Raw genomic sequence first — 21388 nt, 5'->3', positions numbered from 1 at the left:
AAAATATTGTATGTTCTGAAATAATCTTTCCGAGTGTTGGCCTAATGTTGCCAACACTGCCCGTTCAATGACCACCAACGGTGAACCAGCAGTAGAATAATCCGGAGAGTGAGCAACTACTATCGGCACAAGCAGCGAGAACTCACTTCAGCAGCTTGTTCCGAGTCGTTCAGAGCTGAGCAGAGCAGACAGACATCAGGACAGAGAAGTCGAGAAAAAACAAATGGCGTAACATCACTTACCTTACATTATTATTCGAAACGGGACGAGACGAGCTCTTTGGAAGCTTCACATCAGCAGAAAGTTTTAGTGCATTCTATCTTACTCTCTTCTAACAGTAACAATTAGAATCCGGAAGCGGAAAGTAGCCGCCATTCAACCCCAGTTTCGTGTAAAAAGTTTTAGACTACTCACTTTTTAGTATAATACCTAGTTGTGTATATCCTCCGGCGTGTTTGTAAAAAGGCTAGAAGAGCACAGCACTCTTCAGTGTGTAAAGAAGCTCCTGAAAGTGTAGAATTTTTCGGTGGAACATCCGTAGCGGACATCCAGCAGCCCAGCAAGCAGAAAAAGGTTCGTTCGGCAAAAAGTAATTTTTCTGGTGACTGTAAATATTCTTGCTTCCGGAGTGTGTGACGATCCGCTCTAAAGAATCTCCATCCAATTTTGCAGTTCAGTTCTACGGCATTTTCTCCGGGAGGAAAAACTCCCAGTTCCCAGCAGTTCTGTACAGTTAGTGATAGACACACAGTTCTTTTTTATTTCGGCATTTTCGCGATTCCATACCCATATCCATACGAGATCCGCGGAGGAGAACACAGTTTTTGGGGTGCGTGCGTGTGTGTAAACCGATCCAAGCTGCTTCTGGAATATCCAGTTTGTCCGATTCCGCGGCGTGCGAAGAAGAAAAAACCCTCTGCCGCAGAGAGGGCGAAGAAGATTTTGTGGTGCTGGTGAAGGCAATAAGCGCGAGACTCCCCGGTCTTAGCCCCCTGTAGTTGGCAGAAGTGTGTGCGTGCCTGTTGGTTGGTTCTCCGCAAGCACCAAGCAAGCAAGTCCAGAAGTGTACAGTGTGAGACCTGGTTTTTTGTTGGCGCTTCCGGATCCCTTTGACGAGGCAATCCGAAGGACATCCATCGTAGACGGGCGTGACGGAAGCGATCCGAATTGGGTTGGGTGGCAATCAAGCATTAGGGGGAAGTACAGTGATTTTGGAAGAATTTTCGGAGCTAGAGAGAAGATTATCCGTTTTGGAGAGGAAGCACGGAAGCAGTTTATGATAGTGTGCGGTTGAAGAAGCATCCGGGGAAAATACGGCAAGTCCCGGGCTAAGGAGAAGAGGGCACCCAGGTTTGGGCAAGAAAGAGTGTGGTGTTACGCTGAACGAAAAGAGCCAGAAGATAGTGACCCTCTTGGGTGTCGATTCTCGGTTAAGTGCATGATTGTTGTAGATAAGAAGTCGTAGAAGAAGAAAATAGATCTAACCCGGTTGTGACGGTGGCCGGAAAAGTAAGGAGTGCGAGGAGAAGGGAAACCCCCCAAGAGGCGACAACAATTTGTGTGTGGATTTGTTTTCAAACATTCACTTGGCAGTAATCACAACAAAAGCCGAACGCAATACAGTTGTTATCGGTTCCCCCTCAGAGGAGAGAAGAAGCCGGCAAGCTACCTACTACCTAGCCTACATTGCTGATTCGCAGTGGTGCGTGCTTACTGAATCATTGAGGAGGAGTTTGTTTCTTGTACGGCAAGGTGAGTGGTTTGGATTACCTATTAGGATCGGGATATTGGAGTTATTCTGATTTTTTTGGTTTGTGATCTTGATTAACGACTTCTCAAAAACGAATTACAATTGGACTAAATTTTGTACCATAATTGAGTACAGTCTGGAGTTGTAATGATGGGATTTACTTGAATTTAGGAAGCTATACTTCCATTTGAGTAGGCGTTTCGAGTACATTACTGGTTTTGAAAAAGAAGGACATTTCAAAGTTTTGCCATAATAGAACAAATTTGAATTTTTGATTAAACAAAAAAAACGCTTTTTATTATTGAGTCAATTGAAAAGTTTCGAAAAGCAAAAAAAGGGTTACTGCACGAAACAAACCCTAAGAATGAATTTACTAAGAGCGAAAAGCCTTTTCAATAAAGATATTAATGAAAATAAACAAAAAATCTAAATTTTCTACTATTTTTGGCATACAACTTAAATTCAGAGTGACCTTAGATGCTTGAGGTCAACGTAATTTATTGTTGCTCTTAGAAGTGCAATTGCCTGCAAGTGCTCAGCAAGGCGACAACGGTTTTTTTTGTACATTTTTAGAGTAATAACGACACATCACACCGGAAAAATACATTAACGCCGGTATTTTTTTTTACAAGTTCACGAGAGTATTTTTAAGGCAAATCAAACATTGTCTATAAAGGAAATCAGTAATACTGTATCATGTTCGATACGGAAATCTTAATAAATGAACATAGGAAGCCGGATCCTATTCTTGACACTTTTGATTCACTTCGGCAGTGGGTTCTTTTGAAAGGTGCTGGGCTCATATTTAGCCACAATATGCGCCATATTGAACTGCTTCTTATTTATTGTAAAGTTTGAGACAATTCTGTCGAGAAAAACCCTCCATGCCAAAGTGAATCATGGAAGTGCCCAAGTAGCTTTGCACCCTTTCAAATATCTAAAAAAATCACAAACGTGTAGCAAAAAGTGGTGAATCTCGCCAAACCTAATATTGCGTAGAGACTCCTATTTTTACAGCTCCTTTCTAAAAACAGGAAATGAAATTGACTATTTGTTTATTTTGGAAAAGGAGGACATTTTCCGACCAAAGCAGGACGGTAGAACATATGATCAAAAACGAGAACATGTTCTCCCAAATGATATCATCTGGAAAGCCTACATGTGAGTGTCTTGCAGCCCGAGGCTGGCTCATCTCGTCGTAGTTACTTCACATTTTGTTATGACTGATGTCTTCATGTAAGCTAAACATTAAGAATATTGTGGAGTTAATTAAAAAAAATGTCCATTTTGACCTATTAAGGTATTTAAAAATTTCTAAAAGAAACATGCTGAAATGCAAGAAAGTGATCAACAGGATTAAGATCTGGTGAACTGGATTGAGAGGCCATTCATATTTCGTCAGAAAGTTAAATTTTCTCTGCCCCAACTCTGAACGAGATTTGCTGTGTGAGAGGGTGCTCCATTCTGTTGACATAATGGTCTCTCTCAAACATTTGTTGAATATTTGGTTTCACAACTTTTTCCAAAACTTCCGTTTTATAATACATGGCATTGAGTTCAAAACCTTTTTCGATAGATAAATTACCTTATCGCGCTTGCAAATACCTTTCCAAACTATTACTAAAGCGGCGCTCTGGAACCGTTGAATGTTCCTGTCTCTATTCGACACATTTCTCGACGAGATGGCCTATGTCGTTTTGGATTGGGATTATGGAATTGTTGTGAAACAAATAACTTTTCATTGGAAATACCATCTCTTCAGCGTACCGGGAAAGAATGAATATGGCTTTTTCTATCCTTTTTTTTTTCTTCGAAGGTTCTGATACGTCATGTTCGGAGCCGGATTTTTTTTCTTGGCAGCTATGGTTCAATTCGGTAGTGGAGTTTTTTTTTAAACGAAAGAGCAAATATTTGGCCATAATAAGACAAACACCATCCCTAGGCTTTTCAAATTTTCAAAAACAGCGCTCGTGAGCAGCTTAACAGAAACACAGAAAGGAAAAAGTATCAGAATATATTAACACAGTTTAATTATACGGTGCCTATAAACAAGAGTGAGACGACGAGACGTTTTTGTACAGCTGTTCGCTTATTTTATGAATTAAATTTTGACAGAAGGCGGTGTCGTGACGAGTGAAACTAACAGCAATATCATCAGTGTTGCCGTTCCTAAAATGGACTATTAGAACACGGATTTGTAGTTTCAGTGCGGTAAAATGTTAGAAACGGTTCTCACTAAAGTTGTATTATTTTTAAAAATCTTTGCGAGATACCTATATTCGGTTCGGAAGTAGTGCATTTGACTCGCTTCCTGATGCGCTCTATTGCGTCATGCTTCCGAAGTAAGATATTTCGCATGGGTCCCGAGAAAAAACATTTTCGGTGAATTGCATTTTGTAATGATTGGGCGAACATACAATATGGAACAGACAATTTGCCGGTGTTCCAATTTTGACATTAGCTCCGCTTTTATTTAAAGCCCTTCTATGTGTAATATTATTCTTTGCCAATTCCTATATTTAGCAGAAGTTTTATAAATATATTACTAACAATAATATTTGCCAAATTAAGATCATAATTCGAATTCGAATCACCCGAGTAAAATCGAATGGCAATTGCAACGTAGCAATGAGTTTTGTTATCATGAGCTTATTTTGCTATATTGTATTATCATTGCTCGATCAGACTATCGAATTCGGAGCTGTCAGATCGAGGATGCCATCGATAACGTGATAAATGATTATTTTTCGACCTTGGGAACATAATGAGTTATCAATGGGAGAAATTGAATGTAGGGTGATCAAAGTATTTTGGACAGACTGTTAAGCTTATATAATTTTACCATTTACGGCAAAAACAAATGGAGTTGGCCAAATGATATACGCGTAATGTTCTGTCCAAAATACATAAAACACTCTATAACATAATTTGTTATCAACCTATAAATCAAATGATATTGCAATGAGATATTCTTATGATCATGTTTGTATAATGCTTGATTATTCAATGAAAATGGAAGTTATCAAATGCTAGTTATCTGATAACTCAACGTGTTTTCATTATGCTATTCAACTTTGCTCGGGTAGTTATCAACCTTGAAGTATCATAATACAGCTCGTGTTTCTTATTAGTAAAGCTTTTTTTTAAATCAAAAGGCTGGTCCACTAATGGACACAAAATATAAATTGCTTTGAATTAATTGTTTGACATTAATGAATGTAAAGTTCAAAATGAAGGCACATGAAAAGAATACTGTGAGAGCGTCCGTCCAGGGTGTTCCCCTGCAGAACTTTAATCCTCCTAATGCATAATGTCGTTTTTGGGTAATTTTTCATGTGGTAGCATAGACCTCTTGGGCGCTTTTCAAGTGTTTGTCCAGAAATATTTACGGGATTGACTTGGATGGATGGATCCTGGCAGGAGAAGTAGATGAACTTGTCATTCACAGGGTGTCCATCCATCTGGGAAATCCGGGATAAGCGGGAAAAACCCGGCAATTATGAATGGCCGGGAAAAAAAGGGAAAAATCCGGGAAATTGCAGAACTCACCGGGAAAAGCATCATAATTTTTTTCCAATGGATGCACGGCTAGACATTTTGTTAGATAAGTAGTCAATGCACAATGGTCGGGCTCCATATAAAGAGGCGGCCAAAACTACCTAAAACTTTTTTGAGATTTTTATGTGTTTTATCATTTTAAAATATACCTTTTAGATTTGAATGAAATTTTCACAAAACAACAGATATAACTTGAATTTTAACATATGTTTTTGAATAATTTTTCCAACCACGAGTTTATAAGTTATAATGGTTTAACTAAAGTGTAATTTTCGACGAAAAATTCAATACTATTTATCTCAAAATCTGATAGCCCTACACAAAAACTGTCTTCAGCAAACTTGTTCATCTCGTTAAAATCTCCAACTTTGATGAAGACATCACGAAGCTATTCCTTCAATATGTTTAGTTATGACATTTATAAAAAAACTCGTCAAAAAATACACTTTAGTTAAACCGTTACTGCTTTTGAACTTGTGATTGGAAAAATCACTCAAAAATATATGTTAAAATTCAAGTTATGTCTGATGTTCTGCCAAAATTTCATTCAAATCGGTCCATAAATAACTGAGATATAGCTTACCAAAGTTGGTCATTTTGTATGGAAAATTGAAAAAGTTGCATATGTTTTGTCCAATACTGTATATGATAGGAAAACTTTCTATTAAAAATATTTGAACTCTATGAAGTCGCAGAACCATGATGTCACCCGGTTCTAAACTTTCAGGCATCCGGGAAGAATCCGGAAATTCGAAAACTGATTTCGAATGGACACCCTGTATTCATTCTCCTGTCACTTTTCATACAAAATCTATTTTTTCTCTGCTAAAAATTCACTCTAGGTGAACCAATTCCCCTGGCCTATAACATTTGACAAAACCTCGCTACAAACAGTGACGTTCCATACACCAGAGACAGAGGGAGCGTTACAAATGTCGATATTTGTTTGGGATTACTTTATCTGTTCATTTTTGTGATTTGTCCTTTATTCTTTTGTAACAAATCTTGTCTAAGATTATGTGTATGTTGTGATCAGCAATTGAAACGTGAATTCCTTTAAAATAATCCTGCTGTGGACTCTGTGAGAAAGGTGTCCATTATTTCATAAGAGTTCTGCTCCGAATTCTGTCAATGTTTTCATATCATTGTGCCAGAATGGTCAGAATCCTATCTAGAATTCTATCAGAGAATTGTGCCTAGAATTTCGTCTGAGTAAGACTTCGTCAGGGATAGTGTGAGAATGTTATCCATGATTTGCAAAGACTCCTGAAAAATCAGTTGGAAATTCCATTTGGATTCTGTCAACATCCTAGGTAGGGTTATGTAAAAATCAGTCTTTGTGAGAATATTGTCCCGAATTCAGCAGTATGTCTGGTTATACATCTCTATAAACCTATATGAGTCGATATCTGAAGGGGGAACATCGACTCATGGACAAATCGAGTTATGGTAACTAATGTCTTGGAAAGCTATTTGAGGGGACCATCATATTAACCATTAAGTTTTGTTTTTAGTATGGTTCCATGGGTCAATATCGAGTCACGGAACATCGACTCATGGAGGTTTCACTGTTAAATCTAAAAAATATCCAGAGAGAGTTTTGTTGAAGTTAATCTCAGCACTTTGTGAGCACTCTGTCCTAAGAATGTGTGAGTCTTTTTAGTAAAAATTCAGCCTATTGTTATGTTGTATGAGAATGTTTCAGTGGGATTATGTTTGATCAGTTTGGCCGTTGTACAACATGTTTATAAATTATGAATCTCAAAATAATCATCTCTCGTTATTCGCGTATTATTAAATTTCTATGTTTAAATAATTATTTAGATGAAATAAATTTGAAAAAATGAATGAACAATGCCGAAATTTATCAACCTCACATAAAGCCTTAGATTGATTCAAAAAATGAAATAACACCCGCTTTAGTATATTATAACTTTAAGTTAGTACAACAGCCAACGGGCCACTATTTAGAAGAATCTTTCAATTCTTTGCGAGCTGCATAAAATAAAGTCTGGCTTGCCTTATGGTGAAATTGAAAACAAATATGATTGGTCCTGAGAAATGATCATCCCCAGCTAAGAAATATGCTATAATCTCTCACACAATACTACAAAGATCTTACTCAGTACTATGTGAGGATTATTTGCTAAGGATTAAGTCAAAATCTAGCTTATGAAAAACGTACTTAGGACTCTGAGATCACATTAAAAAGTTTTGATGATTCAAGGTGATTCCAAACATTCAATAAAAAAATCGTAACGATTCGAAGAGAACTTGCTTGGTAAGCTTTATACAAAACAAATTTACAGCAAAATATAAAAAAAAAAATCATAGATGGGATTTATTGGACTCCACTTTAGAATACGTTAATAAAGAGTCGTAGGTGAAGTGGAAAAAAATGTAAATATCCATTTACAGTGTAGATTTTGCTGTAATCAACAATGATTACAAGTACCTATTTACCTTCATACTCCAGACCGCGGCCTTGCGAGCATTTTTCTGTTATAATAGTCCAGTCATCAATTTAGGCATTTAAAAAGGTTTAAAAAGCATAGCATAGCATAGACTAGGCATTTAAAAAGGTTTAAAAAGGTTCAAAAACTATTTGTACTAATCTAAACGATTTTTGAGCTTGTTCAGTTTTGGTGGAATAATTATACTACAACTTAAATTAAAAACAAAACCATCGCCCGAATCAATGTTGTATGGGCCCAAAAAATACACGAAAATAACGTGTAAAACATATAAAATTTACAAAAATATATAAAATAGCAAAAACAATAGTTTCTGAAACTTTGAACCACTGATCATTCGCAAGGTTTTAAATTTTATTCATTTCAAAGCAGTTCGAAACAAACAAACAAACTTATGGTAATTAGAATCTTGCTCAGAACCAGTGGCGATTCCCTAACCTCAAATCTACCTGTTCCATGAATAGAAATTCTTGAACTTCAGCAACAAATTTGCATGTAATGAGTAGAGATTTGTTAGAAAGGACGATTTCAATAGTTAACTTTTTGATTCATAATCTAAATTTTTCGAAATAGTCATTTTAAGAGTCGTATCCATATTTGAAAATCCGACCCTGAGTACATTGATTACTCCACAAGAAATAGTTTAAAGTTAACATCACGCATATTCGTTTGATTCACACTCTGACAGCTCTAGTTAGAGAGTTGTTCCTGAAGTTATCCTATCGTAAGAGAATTTGCTTGTTATATTCTTGATCTTGAACAACAATTTTGTAATTTCTAAAGAAGGTTGATTTTTTAAGACATTCTAATGAAGATGCTTTGAAGAAAAGTCCAGGGGAAATCGGTGTAAGATTAACCGGATAAAATCTTATAGATATTAGGACTTTCTTGGTAAATTTCAGCATGGCTTTGCATTGAATTTTATTATTCGGCTAAGAATGTTACAGGCATGTGGTCTCTAAAGTATTGGCATTACGTCCCCACTGGGACAGTGTCTGTTTCTCAGTTTAATGTTTCTTATGAGAACTTTCGCAACCAAGACCTTTCTTTGCATAAGTGTATGGTATGGCATGTACGATGGTACTCTATGCCCAGGGAAGTCAAGGAAATTTTCATTTCGAAAAAATCTTCTAAGACATCCAATTTTGAAAGGTTATATGATTGTTCGTAGAAGAATTGACTTCATGGCTATTATAGGTATAATTTTGCATCTGCTGAAAAGGTACAACAACTTATAATTTTACAAATAAATTCCATCATGAACTCCAAACTTCTATAATAATGGAAGTTATAAAAACATCAGTAAATCTACTTTAAAAACGGTATCCAAACCATGTAACCAATAAAGTTTTCACCCATCACGACACAGGATCATCGAAATTCCGGCCAACGCAAGTGTTTTAGTGCGCGCAAGTGAATATTTGAAACGAAGAGTCGATTGTTGTGCCCTCAGTAGTGGAGGTAGTTTTTCCGGCCCGGAAGAAGACCTACCAAGGCGTGGGCTTGCCCATTGCATCTGAAATATTGTTCCTGTTTGAAAAGCTCCCAAAATTCATTTGGAAGTGGTGAGTATCGTATCGAACCAGAATGGTGAGCTCTAAGCATTGCTTATTTTGTTTTAAATGCGAAGCAGACACGCTCACTCACAGTTCGCGGAACGTACTTGATCAGGGTCTTATTCTTCCTCTGGTTTCGTGCACTTGACGGTTCGACTAAAAACGCAGCAAGGTTAATATATGCGCCATTATCGCAAGTCGTCTCGGGGATTGGTTTGAAGACTCGTAACACCGTGCGGCCTTTGCTTTGCTATGCGTCTTTCGTTTTGTCGTTTACGATGAAAACCCCAAAGTAAAGGGTGAAACTATGTGTAATGCGCTCTGCTCTTGTACCACACACAGCAAAAATGAGGAGCGAGAACGAGCTGGCGTATCGAGAAGCAGCAGAAGCACCAAAACGAACAACGTTCCTTCAGCCGAGCGGTCGTTCGCTTTGGATTCGTTCTCTGGAATCAGTCTGTTGTAGGGTAGATGTACCAATTACATTTATAGTAGTAATAGTGGGGACAAAAAGGCTTTTGATTTATTGTTCAACTAGAATCTAATGGCTAAAATTATAAAACTATTTGTTTTTGGCAGAGCTGTGGTTTGTGCTTTGAAATTTAGCAGTTTTAGGAAAAAATAAATGCTAATAGCACATAACAGGAAGAATATGACATCAACTAGTAGTATGATCAAACAATAGTTAAGCTTGGTTGGCCGCCCGTGGTTGCTACTCCAGTATCGCCAGATCAGCTAGGTACATCTATACAAGGAACAAACCAGATGACTGCTTGGGTCTAACAGACGTTCTCAGTGTACAAGTGCTGGTGATCTTCTATTTTTAGGCAACAATGGCGCCTACCACGTTAATGGGCCTACCATTACGGGTAGGTAATTTTACGGCAGATAGGTTTGCTTGGGGCCTTCCTTAGTAGAGTGGTTAGAGTCCGCCGCTATAAAGCAAAGCCATGCTGAAGATGTCTTGGTTCGATTCCCGGTCGGTCCCTGGATCTTTTCGCAATGGGAATTTCCTTGACTTTCCTGGGCATAAAGTATCTTCGTACCTGTCACACGATATACGAATGCAAAAATGGCAACTTTGGCAAAGAATGCTCTGAGTTAATAACTGTGGAAGTGCTCATCGAACACTAAGCTGAGAAGCAGGCTTTGTCATTGTGAGGGACGCAATGCCAATATGAAGAAGGTTTGCTCTTTTAGTTAGCAGATTGCATATGTATCAGGCGTAAAGAAAGGCGTGCTATAATGTGGGAAGAATGGAAGTGTAAGGAAACGGTTATTTGTCCGTCTCTAGTTCTAGCAAATGATATGAACGAATAGATCATATGTGATAGATTAACAAAAGAAGATAGAAGCAAGTGAAAGTTATAACTACAAAGTTTGTGCTCCTGATTGTTTAAGGTTTGGCTCCGATTCATTTCAACTTCAAATCTGATTTTTCACCAAAATGTTCCCTCATTGCATCCATAATTGGCACACCTACCCTGTGTATATTTTTGACGGTTCACACACGGTTCCATCATCATCGTCATCGGCAATAACAACTTCCCAGTCCAGGGCCCAGAGCCAGTCGTTCTGAGCTGTGTTCTTAGCTTCTGTTGGTTCCGACAAGAGTGTCTTACTTGAATGTGTTGGTCGGTATTAGTCCATCGACCGATCAGTCAGCAGCGGTAGTCGATTGTCAGTCGGACGAATTACTCTCCCGCGGTACGGCTATCTAGACTGACAAGGGGAATGTATGGCAAAGTGTTCTTTCTCTTTTTATGCTTACCAGATTGAGGTCTTGTGGGTGTGTGTGTTTGTGATTGCGTGCGAACGTTTAACTCCGGGATTCTTGTTTATACTGCTAGGTGAATTGTGTGAGTGATGCGGCGTGCTTGGAATACGTGCATTTTGGTTCAAACAGTGACGGATTGTTACGGTAATTAGTGGTCATAATCTTGACTAATCCGATAATCATGTCTTCTAAATACAACCGACTATCTTCTTCTTCTTTTTCTTACTCTTCTTCTTAATTAGAGCCTTACTTACTACAAAGCAAAGCCATGCTGATGGTGTCTTGGTTCGATTCCCGGTCGGACCAGGATCTTTTCGTAATGGAAATTTCCTTGACTTCCCTGGGCATAGAGTATTATCGTACACAATACATTTTGCAATAATTTCTCTGAAGATAAACACTATTGCCTAGTTCTTCACACATGCACAGTGCAGAGGAATGGATCGAAGTGATTTTTTTATTGTAACTTTCGTGATCATAGTGCTAAATCGTAGTTTGAATAGTAACGACTCTACAGCAACAAAATAATGAAAAATTTAAGTTGAATATAATAAATCTTCGAGCTGTTTAGTAGAATACCTATAAGTAGATGAAATATAAAATTCGGTTTTTTCATCTACTTAAGTTGAATATCTTTTAATTACTTAGTAATGCTAACAGCTGGTAAATGTTAATAACAGTGAATTTATATGAAAATGGTGTGATGTATTTTTGATGAAAATTTGTAGCTGTGATGTGAAAATTGATATAATGGAAAGTATATCTGAAGTATATTACGAAAGTTGATGAGTGATAATCGGTGATATACATGATAGTGTCGATAGTGAGTGATGAAATTAAATGGGGAATGAGGACATTTTAATAAAACTATTTCGTGCTTCACTTTAACCACTCTAGTAGCATTTCAGGCCTTATCATAGTTTGATAGTAGTCTGAATTACTAGAAGAGAATTGTCCACGATCTTCTACATGAACTTCTTAACAAATTTATCAAAGAGTTTAAGTAGAAATGTTGCTCTGGTTTTCCCAGTCTTCAGTTCGACATTTTGAATGTCGACGTACTTCACCGAGAGACAAAAATGCAAAACTAGTTTTAAGTAAGGATCTGTTCCCTCCCTCATTAATCAAAAACCTTCCCGTGATGATTGTGGATATGCAGAGGTCGGTTTTTTTCGGTCTCTAGATGCAACAATCTGTCTAACATTCCTTCCCCATCCCAACTGACTGTAAAAACTTGGCCGGCGCCGTTATTGTTCAATAATATGATATTTGCTAAAATGTGCACTTCCTTCGAGAATAAGCGGAAAGTCCCATCCCTTATTCACTTGGGTCGAAGTGCAATTCTTACCAGTACGGAGTAGCAACCTTTAACATGTCTATGCTTTTCTATGTCATGCTATGCTTTACCACAGATAACAGATGTTTATGTCCGATTGTAAAACTGTGTAAGACAATAAATGGTGATTTTAAGTGGCAACACAAGTAGCAACATCGTGGTGGCGCTGTTATCGCTAATTTTCCATGGTAATGTCTGTGGTGAATATGAAACATTTCAAGATATTTATATTCACCACTGATTGCAGCAATACGTTGTGTGGCGGCGCTAGTGTTTTCAACGTGTTTTAGTTTGAATATTTACACAAGTTTTCAGAAGATTTTTGTTCTAACATAAACATCTGTTGTCTGAGGCTTTACCATGGTTTTTACACATTCATTACATGTTGACAACGGCCATGCTATGAAATACACACATAAATGAAAATTGGTTAAAATACGCTAAAAGTGTATTACCAATTTTACTGTATACACATTATCGCTGGACCAGCTACTCTAACGTGAAATAAACGCTAATCGAATAAAAAGGGTGCATATCAGATTTGGTTAAAATCTATAAATAATCTACAGGGTGGCCATCGAACCGGAAAAAGACGGGAATTCGAACCCATCGGGAAAAAGACGAGAAAAACAGGAATTTGAGATGCTCACCGGGAAAATAATTTTAAACAAACATCTTCAAGCTCTAAATCTACAAACCATCAAACATAAGTTGTAGAAAGTTGTTATGGTTGATGATATTACCATATATTGCCATTAAGCAACTGTAATTTTGGAAAAATAACATTCAAACATCAATGATTCAATTTCTTTTAAAAAAGTCTACTATGCTACTATCTAATCGACTTAGAGTTGGATAAGAAAGATGAGATACAAGCTTAAACTTTGCGGCTTTGATTCGTCCTTACCTTAATCTTATTTGCTCAAGCAAAACATCATTTTTTAAGAAGAAAAAATTCGAAAGATTTTTATTTAATTGAATTACTTTTAATTGGGATTGTAAAATGCCCAAAAAGGCATAGGATTTGTAAGCCTATTGGTAGCTTTTGAAACAAAACCTTGTGAAAGTGAATCAAAAGTGTCAAGAATATGAACCGTCCTAGTAGAACAATGAGGGGGTTAGAAGCAAACTTAAGTGACAAATACCTAGTTTTGAGCAATCCGACATTTATTCATTTATCATTTATTATTATATTTTTTCAGAAAATTCTCATTCCATACAAATTTTATAGGAGCCGAAAAACAAGTCAATTTTATACGAACTATATCATTTTTTTTATTCGACGGAAAAATTACTTAAAAATACCGTTGCAAAGCTTGAAAACAGTAAAATTTTCAGTATAATCAACTCAGTGTTCGACCAAAATGTCACTTCTTTACGTTTTGGGCCCCTCAATTACAAAACGGGAAAATTACCGGGAAAGCGGGAATTTCAAAATGGATATTTGGTGACCACCCTGAATCTATAAATCTATAAGTAAATTACCTATAAAGTTGTCTGCACTACTTTTCGGAAATTTGGCTTTTCGGGGAAACGGCGTATTCCAAGAAGTGATATCCGGGGAACCTAGACTCGGAGAAAATTCACAATATGATTATGTTGCTAGTTAACAATATCCATTTATCGGAGTCCAAAAGAAAGCCCAGATACATAATTTCACAAATATGATATAGACAGCGGTTTTCAAATCGTGCTTCAGAAGCATTCCCAGGTGCTCACCTGGCTCACTTCTAACATATCTACCGATGCTTAAATATCTACTCTTTTTCAAAACACACTACACATTATGCCAATAATGGGCACTAAACCAAATTTTCAAGAGAATAAAATAATCGTCTCCGCTGATTTTTTTTTTTCAATTGTTTCCTCGTTGGCTGTGATCAACCGATCAAATTTCCAACGGAGCACTGTTTTGTACTCTTCAAAATCCGAGACGAACCAGCCACGGGCTGAAAATCTCGTAAATAAAGCTTATAATAATGATAATCTCTTCAAAATTTGAGGGTGGATTTCAATTGATTGATGATAAGAAACAAACAAATTTGGAATGCATCACTCGCTCAGTTGTAATACCTGAGAACAAGAGTTAGAAAATTTCGAAATTACAATAGGGGTATTCACTAACCGGCGTAACTCATCGTGTATATCGCGGTAAACTGATTATTTAAAATATTTCATAAAATTGCGTAAGCTTCGAAGGAAAGATTTCAAATTGTTGAGATATGACAGTCGATCAATCCATGATCCCTTTGGTCGTTGTAGCAACTGTTATAAAAACATTATAAATAAACAAACTTCCAACTTAGAAAACGAAAACTTATTAGAAACCTCGTTACAAGGATTTCAAAGTTGTGATCTTATTATCTTATTATCAACCTAAAAGCGATCATGAAAGTAGGATTTTTCACAGATTCGAAAGTGCGTTGTGGAAAGCGGCATCAGAATGGTAACTTTTACAACATTATAGAAAGTGGTAGTTCTTCAAGAACGAGAAGTTTGGAATCCTCATCCAGTTTATTTTCTTACAGACAAGATGTACTGTACATTCCGGATATTGATGGTCCTATTCAACTGACAGTGAGGAAAGAAAGAATCCATTTGGTGACAAAATTATTCGTCTAAATATCTGTACATATGTGTGCAAATAAAGTGTATTTATCCATGATCAGATTAAATGCAATAAACTTCGAAACCGATTGAATGCTATCGAATTTGGTTTAGTCAGTCATTTGGCCATTTGAGTGTTCACGACCGCACTTTTTCCATTCATATACTAAACGAGTAAAACACCTTAATCTGAAAATCTTTCGGTCGCCGCCAACAAACACGAGGCGCACAGACACTTCCAATTAACTCCACCATGCAGATTTAGCAGCTCTTTTAGCTTCAGAACAAAATTTCGACCCTTGGTTATGTAGTGGAGAAAACTCTGGGTACCGCGACAAAAATGCTATTGTCAACCTTTGTTATTGGGTAACTAGATTGTTGTTCTAAACAAGACTAGGAATATTTCATTTGAAACGTTTCATCAGTAATTTCTTATTTTACGCAACTTTAAGTGAATACCCCTAATATATTTTGCCGTTTACAACTATTCATTTTAAATTATTTGGTGGAAATCCAAGTATAATTCCATGTCAATGCCAAATTACCACAATTTGTATCTGATATAAAGCAGATCGTTGAATCAAATAAAGCTTTACGCACCTCCCGATTAGCATCGATCAGAAATCTTAAATTTAATCAACTTCTTCGTGTTTTAATTGGGAACTAGTAGCCCCAGTCAACTTTGTCTTGCCATCAAGTATGCTGTTGTAAAATGTCATACAATTCTTCCGTTTTCCTGGTTATTGCGTATACTTTCCCAAACTTTTTCCTTACTATCACGTCGCAACTCTTGTCAAGTGCCACTGTGAAAAACTTACGTCAATCCGTTCATCCGTTCTCAAGCTATTTCGTGACATAGAAACACCACACCTTTTTATAGAATCAGCATCGATTTATGCGTACTAAAATATCAGATTTCAAAAGAAGTCGCAATAACAGGAAGGTGCTCCGCGCAACAATTTAATTCTGAAAAGTGCTCCGCAAGCCAAAAAGCCTGAAACCCCCTGAGGATGTACATTTTATAATCCTCTAAGTAAATTTTGACAAACTGTATCGAATCTGTATCGTATACGGACTATTTGGCCGTAAGGAAGATTATTTCTTTGGAATTGGACTTGATCTGCTAGTTCGATTGTGTTCATCAATCAACAAAACATTTTCGAATATTACGACAATTGTTGTCCACAATCAATTGATCCTATCACAACAATACATTACATCCATCATGCGCACTGTTCAGAAAGCATTCATTCGATAGGGGAAAAGTGCAGCTACTTTTTTCCAGTAATTGTATATTTAAAACTATGCTATGCCGCCATGCAGATCATATAGGGTTCTGTACGCGTAAATTAAGATGCCTTTTCTGTGTTGTTTGTCGTCTAGGAGGAAATCCTATAACTTCATCGTTGTTGTGCAGTTCGAACGTGTGTCTCTCACAGTTCGTTTCAATTTTCCCATCTTCCCATATCCATTGGGGTGGTTCAAAACATCGTTTTACTTTGCAAAATCGCATTCGATTGTAGGTCAGATTTTGAGTATCCTCCCAAAATTTTAGCTTGTTTGGATAAGCACTGAGCCTACACAAATCTCTCAATGTTTGTATAATAAGAATAAAGAATCACTATGAGAAATCAAATTATGTGCCCTTCTAGGTTAGTACAGTGCTGATATTGTTAGATTCATTTATCAGTTACAACTTTGTTGAAGATCGTTTTAATATTAAATGTCCCTATAAGGAGCTTAAATTTTGAGCGGGCGCGTAGAATCTTAAATAAAATAAAATGAGCTATGTGGAGCAAAAACGATTTTTGAACCACCCAAACAACCTCCACGCATTACCATCCATTCTCGCCCGCCGCCACCGTAGCTGTCAATCTAGCTCAAGAAACGAGAATGTTGTTTTCGTATTGTATTGTAGCTTCCCATGGTTGTTTATGTGGGTTGCTTCTGGATTCGGCTTGTTGTATGGTGTGCGTTGTGGTGGGTTCAGTCTGATTCTCTTTCGTCAACGTGCCTGCACCCTCTCGGTGAGAACCTTTCCGATTAGCTCAGCATGCGATGTGTAGGGAACCCACACTCAATTCTTGCAGTGTTCCCAGAATTACCAATGGTTTGAAAAGTTGTACAAGAATCAATGTTTCTTTTGCGTATTTCATGATCATTCACCATTACAATTTTAGATCAGTAAAAAAACCATTTCTAAATCAGACTTTTGAGTAGATATTCACTTAAAGCAAACCTGACCAATACAATTTGTTTTGGTTAATCAAATCCAAATCAATCTAGGGGAAATTCCACAATATCCCGTAACACCTATGAAAGGTCGTAGAGTTCCCTGCATCTTAAGTAGGTATTCAAATAATCAATCCTTCCTATTCCTCAGCATTCTCAAAGACGTGGTCAGGACTGCTCTCAACTGTTGGAGAATCCGTCAATCTTGTCTAACGAGTCAATGGCTAGTCCCAAATCTTTGACTTTGGTAACGGACGGGAAGAAGGCAATCCTCACACATTGGTCTAGGACTGTACCACCTACGAATTTGTGCGAATCGCTTAATGCTAATGCTAACTAAACACATTGACGGAATAGCTTTATGGTATCTTGAGTAAAGTTGTAGATTTCGACATGAACAAGTTTGTAGTTCTTATATAGACTCTTAGATTCAGTTTTGAATATATTATGTAGGTATTGCTATACCTGATCCAGTTATCTATTATGTTATTTGAGGTATTTTATTTCTTATGCCGGGTTCTTTCATATCCTATTCAGATTTTAAGTATAAAAAATGGAATACCCTAGCTTGGTATTCGGTAGCAATTTTCTTGTGCTCTGTATAGGAATAACTTTTCCCATGATGATGATTATGAGGATGATGTTGATTAGGTAAGGTATTAATCATTTTTTACTAAAAAATATTTGTACACTCGGGTCTCCTATATGACGCTGCCACTTACTTTCCCCTCACCTCATTTTTTAAGCAATTTTTGAAAGGATGAAACTGTTTTTTTCTTTGTGACTGAAACATAATATCAAGCGTGTGCTATAATAAGAGCGTGAGTCGCATGATCGATTTCTCTTCGTCGATCCTCTCTTCTGTGAATAAAGGTGACAAGCTGGAAGTTTGTCCGCAGTTTTTCTTCTCTGGACGCAAGATTGCATCGCTGTTAAGTGGTTTGAAGTGGAAAAATATTTACGAACTTGCATCTTGTCGCCTTTATTCATAGAAGAGAGGATCGATGAAGAGAAATCGATCATGCAACTTACGCCCTTTTTCAAGCACACGCTCGATATGAACTTATTACCTTTCAATTTTCGTTCGAATTGATTGAACGATGACTACTAAATTTCGGTGGACATAAATTGGTCGACAGCGTCTAATACCATGAACCTTGGACCTGCTACATATACCAATGTACAAGTTGTCAAGAAAATTATTCTAAAGCTATCTTGAATGAAGACAATTATTAGTATGGAACTCATTTCAAGATAATTGTACCATGTACGTACACCACAAGTGTGTCATAAGTATAATAGGAGACCTGACTGTATTTCGACCGTGTTCTTACTCCTGCTTCATGGTCTCAATTTACTTTGCCTGTATTGGTGGGTTCTCACCGCAGCCGTAGTGCTCTTGTGCACAAATGGCATTGGTATTGAATGACTGAACTGAATGCGATCAAACTACAGCAAGAAAAAGACTGAGAGCAGCTCCGCCGTCTGTCGGATTGTTATGGTGTTTGTTTTGTTTTACTCGTTGATGGTTTCGGACTCTGCATGTCAAAAACCTTCCGTGCCAGAAATCAGGAGACGACACTGTGCACGAACATCCAACGGAAGAAGCTCCAGAAAAACCCATTCTACATACTCGACGAGAGCTATAGAACGACCAAACTTGCCGCCATCGATCCACTTTGAAGCTATAACCGATAGTACGACAAGACAAGTTTTGTTCTGCCGTTGATCCACAGCGATCTTCTTCGGCATTGGTGGTATAATAAGCGAAAGGGTTAGAACCCGGCAAAGGAAAGCAAGTGGAAGCTTGTTCCGCTCTCGTTCGTACTGGTTGGTACTTACTGCGGGTGAGAAGATAATTGATTTTGCTTCCAATTTCCGGTTTGCTGAGCAGCTCCACTGACTAACCATGAGCTATGGGTGGCGCGGCGGTTCCGGAACAAATTGCTCGGGCGGCAATGTCCGCTTCGCCTGTCGTGGGTTGGAGTGTTGGTATGCGAAGCACATAATTGATGAATATTGTTGCCGTTGGATTGATGCACATCTCGGTGGAATGACGTCGGTTTGCTTAGCGGACCGCAATCCGGGTTCTGGGCAGAACAGTAAAATGAAGGTTGTCCACGTTAAAATTGCGACACACACAATGAATCGCCAAAAAATCCGCCTCTTAATCAATTGTCTGCAAATATTCGGAGTATCAAGCAAATCTTCGTTGCTAAGTTTTAGCGTGTTCAATTTATTCAAATTGTACTCCAAATTCAAATGTTCTTAGTTTTCTTTTCGTGAGATTTTGTACAACATTAGGACCGACAATTTGTTGCCCATTGATGCCTGACTTCTCCAATTGTTGGTCTGTTTTGACTATCTAGGGATGTTTGCGTAATTCCTGCTTTAAAATAACTCAATTTTTTTTCGAACGTTCTCAACTTTAGGATTTAGGAGGATTTATTTTTTAGGAGGATTAAGGTTTGCTGAAAATCCGCTCCATGGTGGGCTTCGTAGACGTGCGGCGCCCGTCTTTTAGGAATATTGTGCCACGCGATGTGGGTTTCATTTCCGCTCCAGTCGGTGGAAACTTTTCGTCAAATGAAAAAATCATCCTTGGGCTACTGGGTGTTTGGCGTTGCCTGATGCTTGTGATCGTTCCATCTGTGCTGCCTTTGGCTGAAGACGATGTAAATTGTCTTTCTTTGTGTAGGTTTTATCATTCATCAGGATGTTTTTGTCAGAATTTGCGTAAGCACTTTACCCCGTAATGTACTCTAAAAACAGTAAAAATCACGAAAGATAGAGATTTTTAAAAACCATGTACAAAATTTCGTTCGCGTACTAGTTTTCTGAATTTATTTTAAAAAATTATCAATACTTTTCAATGGAATTTGTAGGATCTAAACACTAAATTTTAATCATATTCGCTGAAAACTAAAAAAAGTTATAATGACGAGAATTGCAATTTGTACGTGGACAACCTTCATGTAGGGTGCAGAACTACTTGGGCACTTCCATGATTCACTATGGCATGGGGTGTTTTCGACCGAATTCTCTGAAACTTTGCAATAAGAAGCACTTCAGTTTGGCGAATATTGTGGCCAAATATGAGCTTTGTAGCTTTCAAAAAAACCCCACTGCCGAAATGAATTTAAAGGGCCTATAATAGGATCTGGCTCCCTACCCTTGTTTACGCTATGCGTAAAACGAGTTTCATCTGTCAGTAGAACGTAGGGTGCCGGTATCAATGGTTGTAATGTACCAGTAGATTGGACTATGGAATATAACGTACATTTTTCGATAAAAACGACATGTGTTGTTATTTTTGGTGGATAGATCGCCTCTAGTTTAGTCGATTTGCCAAATTTCAGCTTTTTATTTTATCAAAAAGTCATACCGTGCAATACCCGGACGCTTAAGCCGACAGAAATGCTCAAACTTAGATTTAGGTATGTTTGATTTGGATATACTTGTAGTGTTATTACTCAACATATTTTTACACTTTAGATCTTCATGAAAGCGACAACATTTTCGATATTATTCATGATTTTTACAAGTAAATCAATAAAATATTGGAGCGTGTCTTTTCTTCAAATCTTGACACCTGATCAAATGATGTTTTTGAATCCGGATATTTTTGGTTCAAAATCCGGACACCTGTGTTTTTATATGATATTTTTGCATATCTTTAGAAGAAAATCATACAAACTCGTTGAAATATTATTTTTTAATCAATTCGACATACGTTTTTCCCTATACTGTCACAAAGAGCAATACGTAATTATCATTAGTGATTTAATTACCTGAACTGGAGCGCGTGTATCTTGAACACGTAAACGTACGGCTGGAATCTCAGATATACACAATTAATCTTACATTACATAATTTGTTTATGACTCACAACACTTTAAAGATAGTAGTTGCTGTTCTGAGGGAAAAATGTTAAACCTACCTTAAAAATTTACCATTTTGTTTAAAATTCCTTGTATCATTCCCGAACGTCTACTACTGGAGCACTAGCGCAGCTACTGGAACACGTGTACCAATAGTGGCTATTTTATGTTAAGAAAAATAGTTTTATCACTCTTTTTATGTTTTTCCCATATAGTA

The 21388-nt window shown here is 37.3% G+C and overlaps 1 protein-coding gene across 6 annotated transcripts in view; it reads left to right on the top strand.

The window, feature by feature from the left end:
- Positions 1-21388, top strand: part of LOC5576263 (maternal protein pumilio) — a 429920-nt gene that overhangs the window by 7333 nt on the left and 401199 nt on the right. Inside the window, exons 1-3 of one of the 6 annotated variants that reach the window (XM_021849991.1) lie at positions 144-573; positions 673-1752; positions 9152-9372. In XM_021849991.1, coding sequence (XP_021705683.1) covers positions 9370-9372 — 3 coding nt within the window. In that variant the 5' untranslated portion in view covers positions 144-573; positions 673-1752; positions 9152-9369. Of the gene's footprint in view, positions 1-143; positions 1753-9151; positions 9373-21388 lie in introns of those variants that run through there. The other 5 variants (XM_021849990.1, XM_021849994.1, XM_021849992.1 and 2 more) reach the window with 5 other exon arrangements.

Source organism: Aedes aegypti, chromosome 3, assembly GCF_002204515.2.
Source record: "Aedes aegypti strain LVP_AGWG chromosome 3, AaegL5.0 Primary Assembly, whole genome shotgun sequence".
Taxonomy (NCBI): Eukaryota; Metazoa; Arthropoda; class Insecta; order Diptera; family Culicidae; genus Aedes; species Aedes aegypti.
Note: the sequence above shows the minus strand (reverse complement) of the source record. Positions and strands in the feature narration are given on the sequence as shown.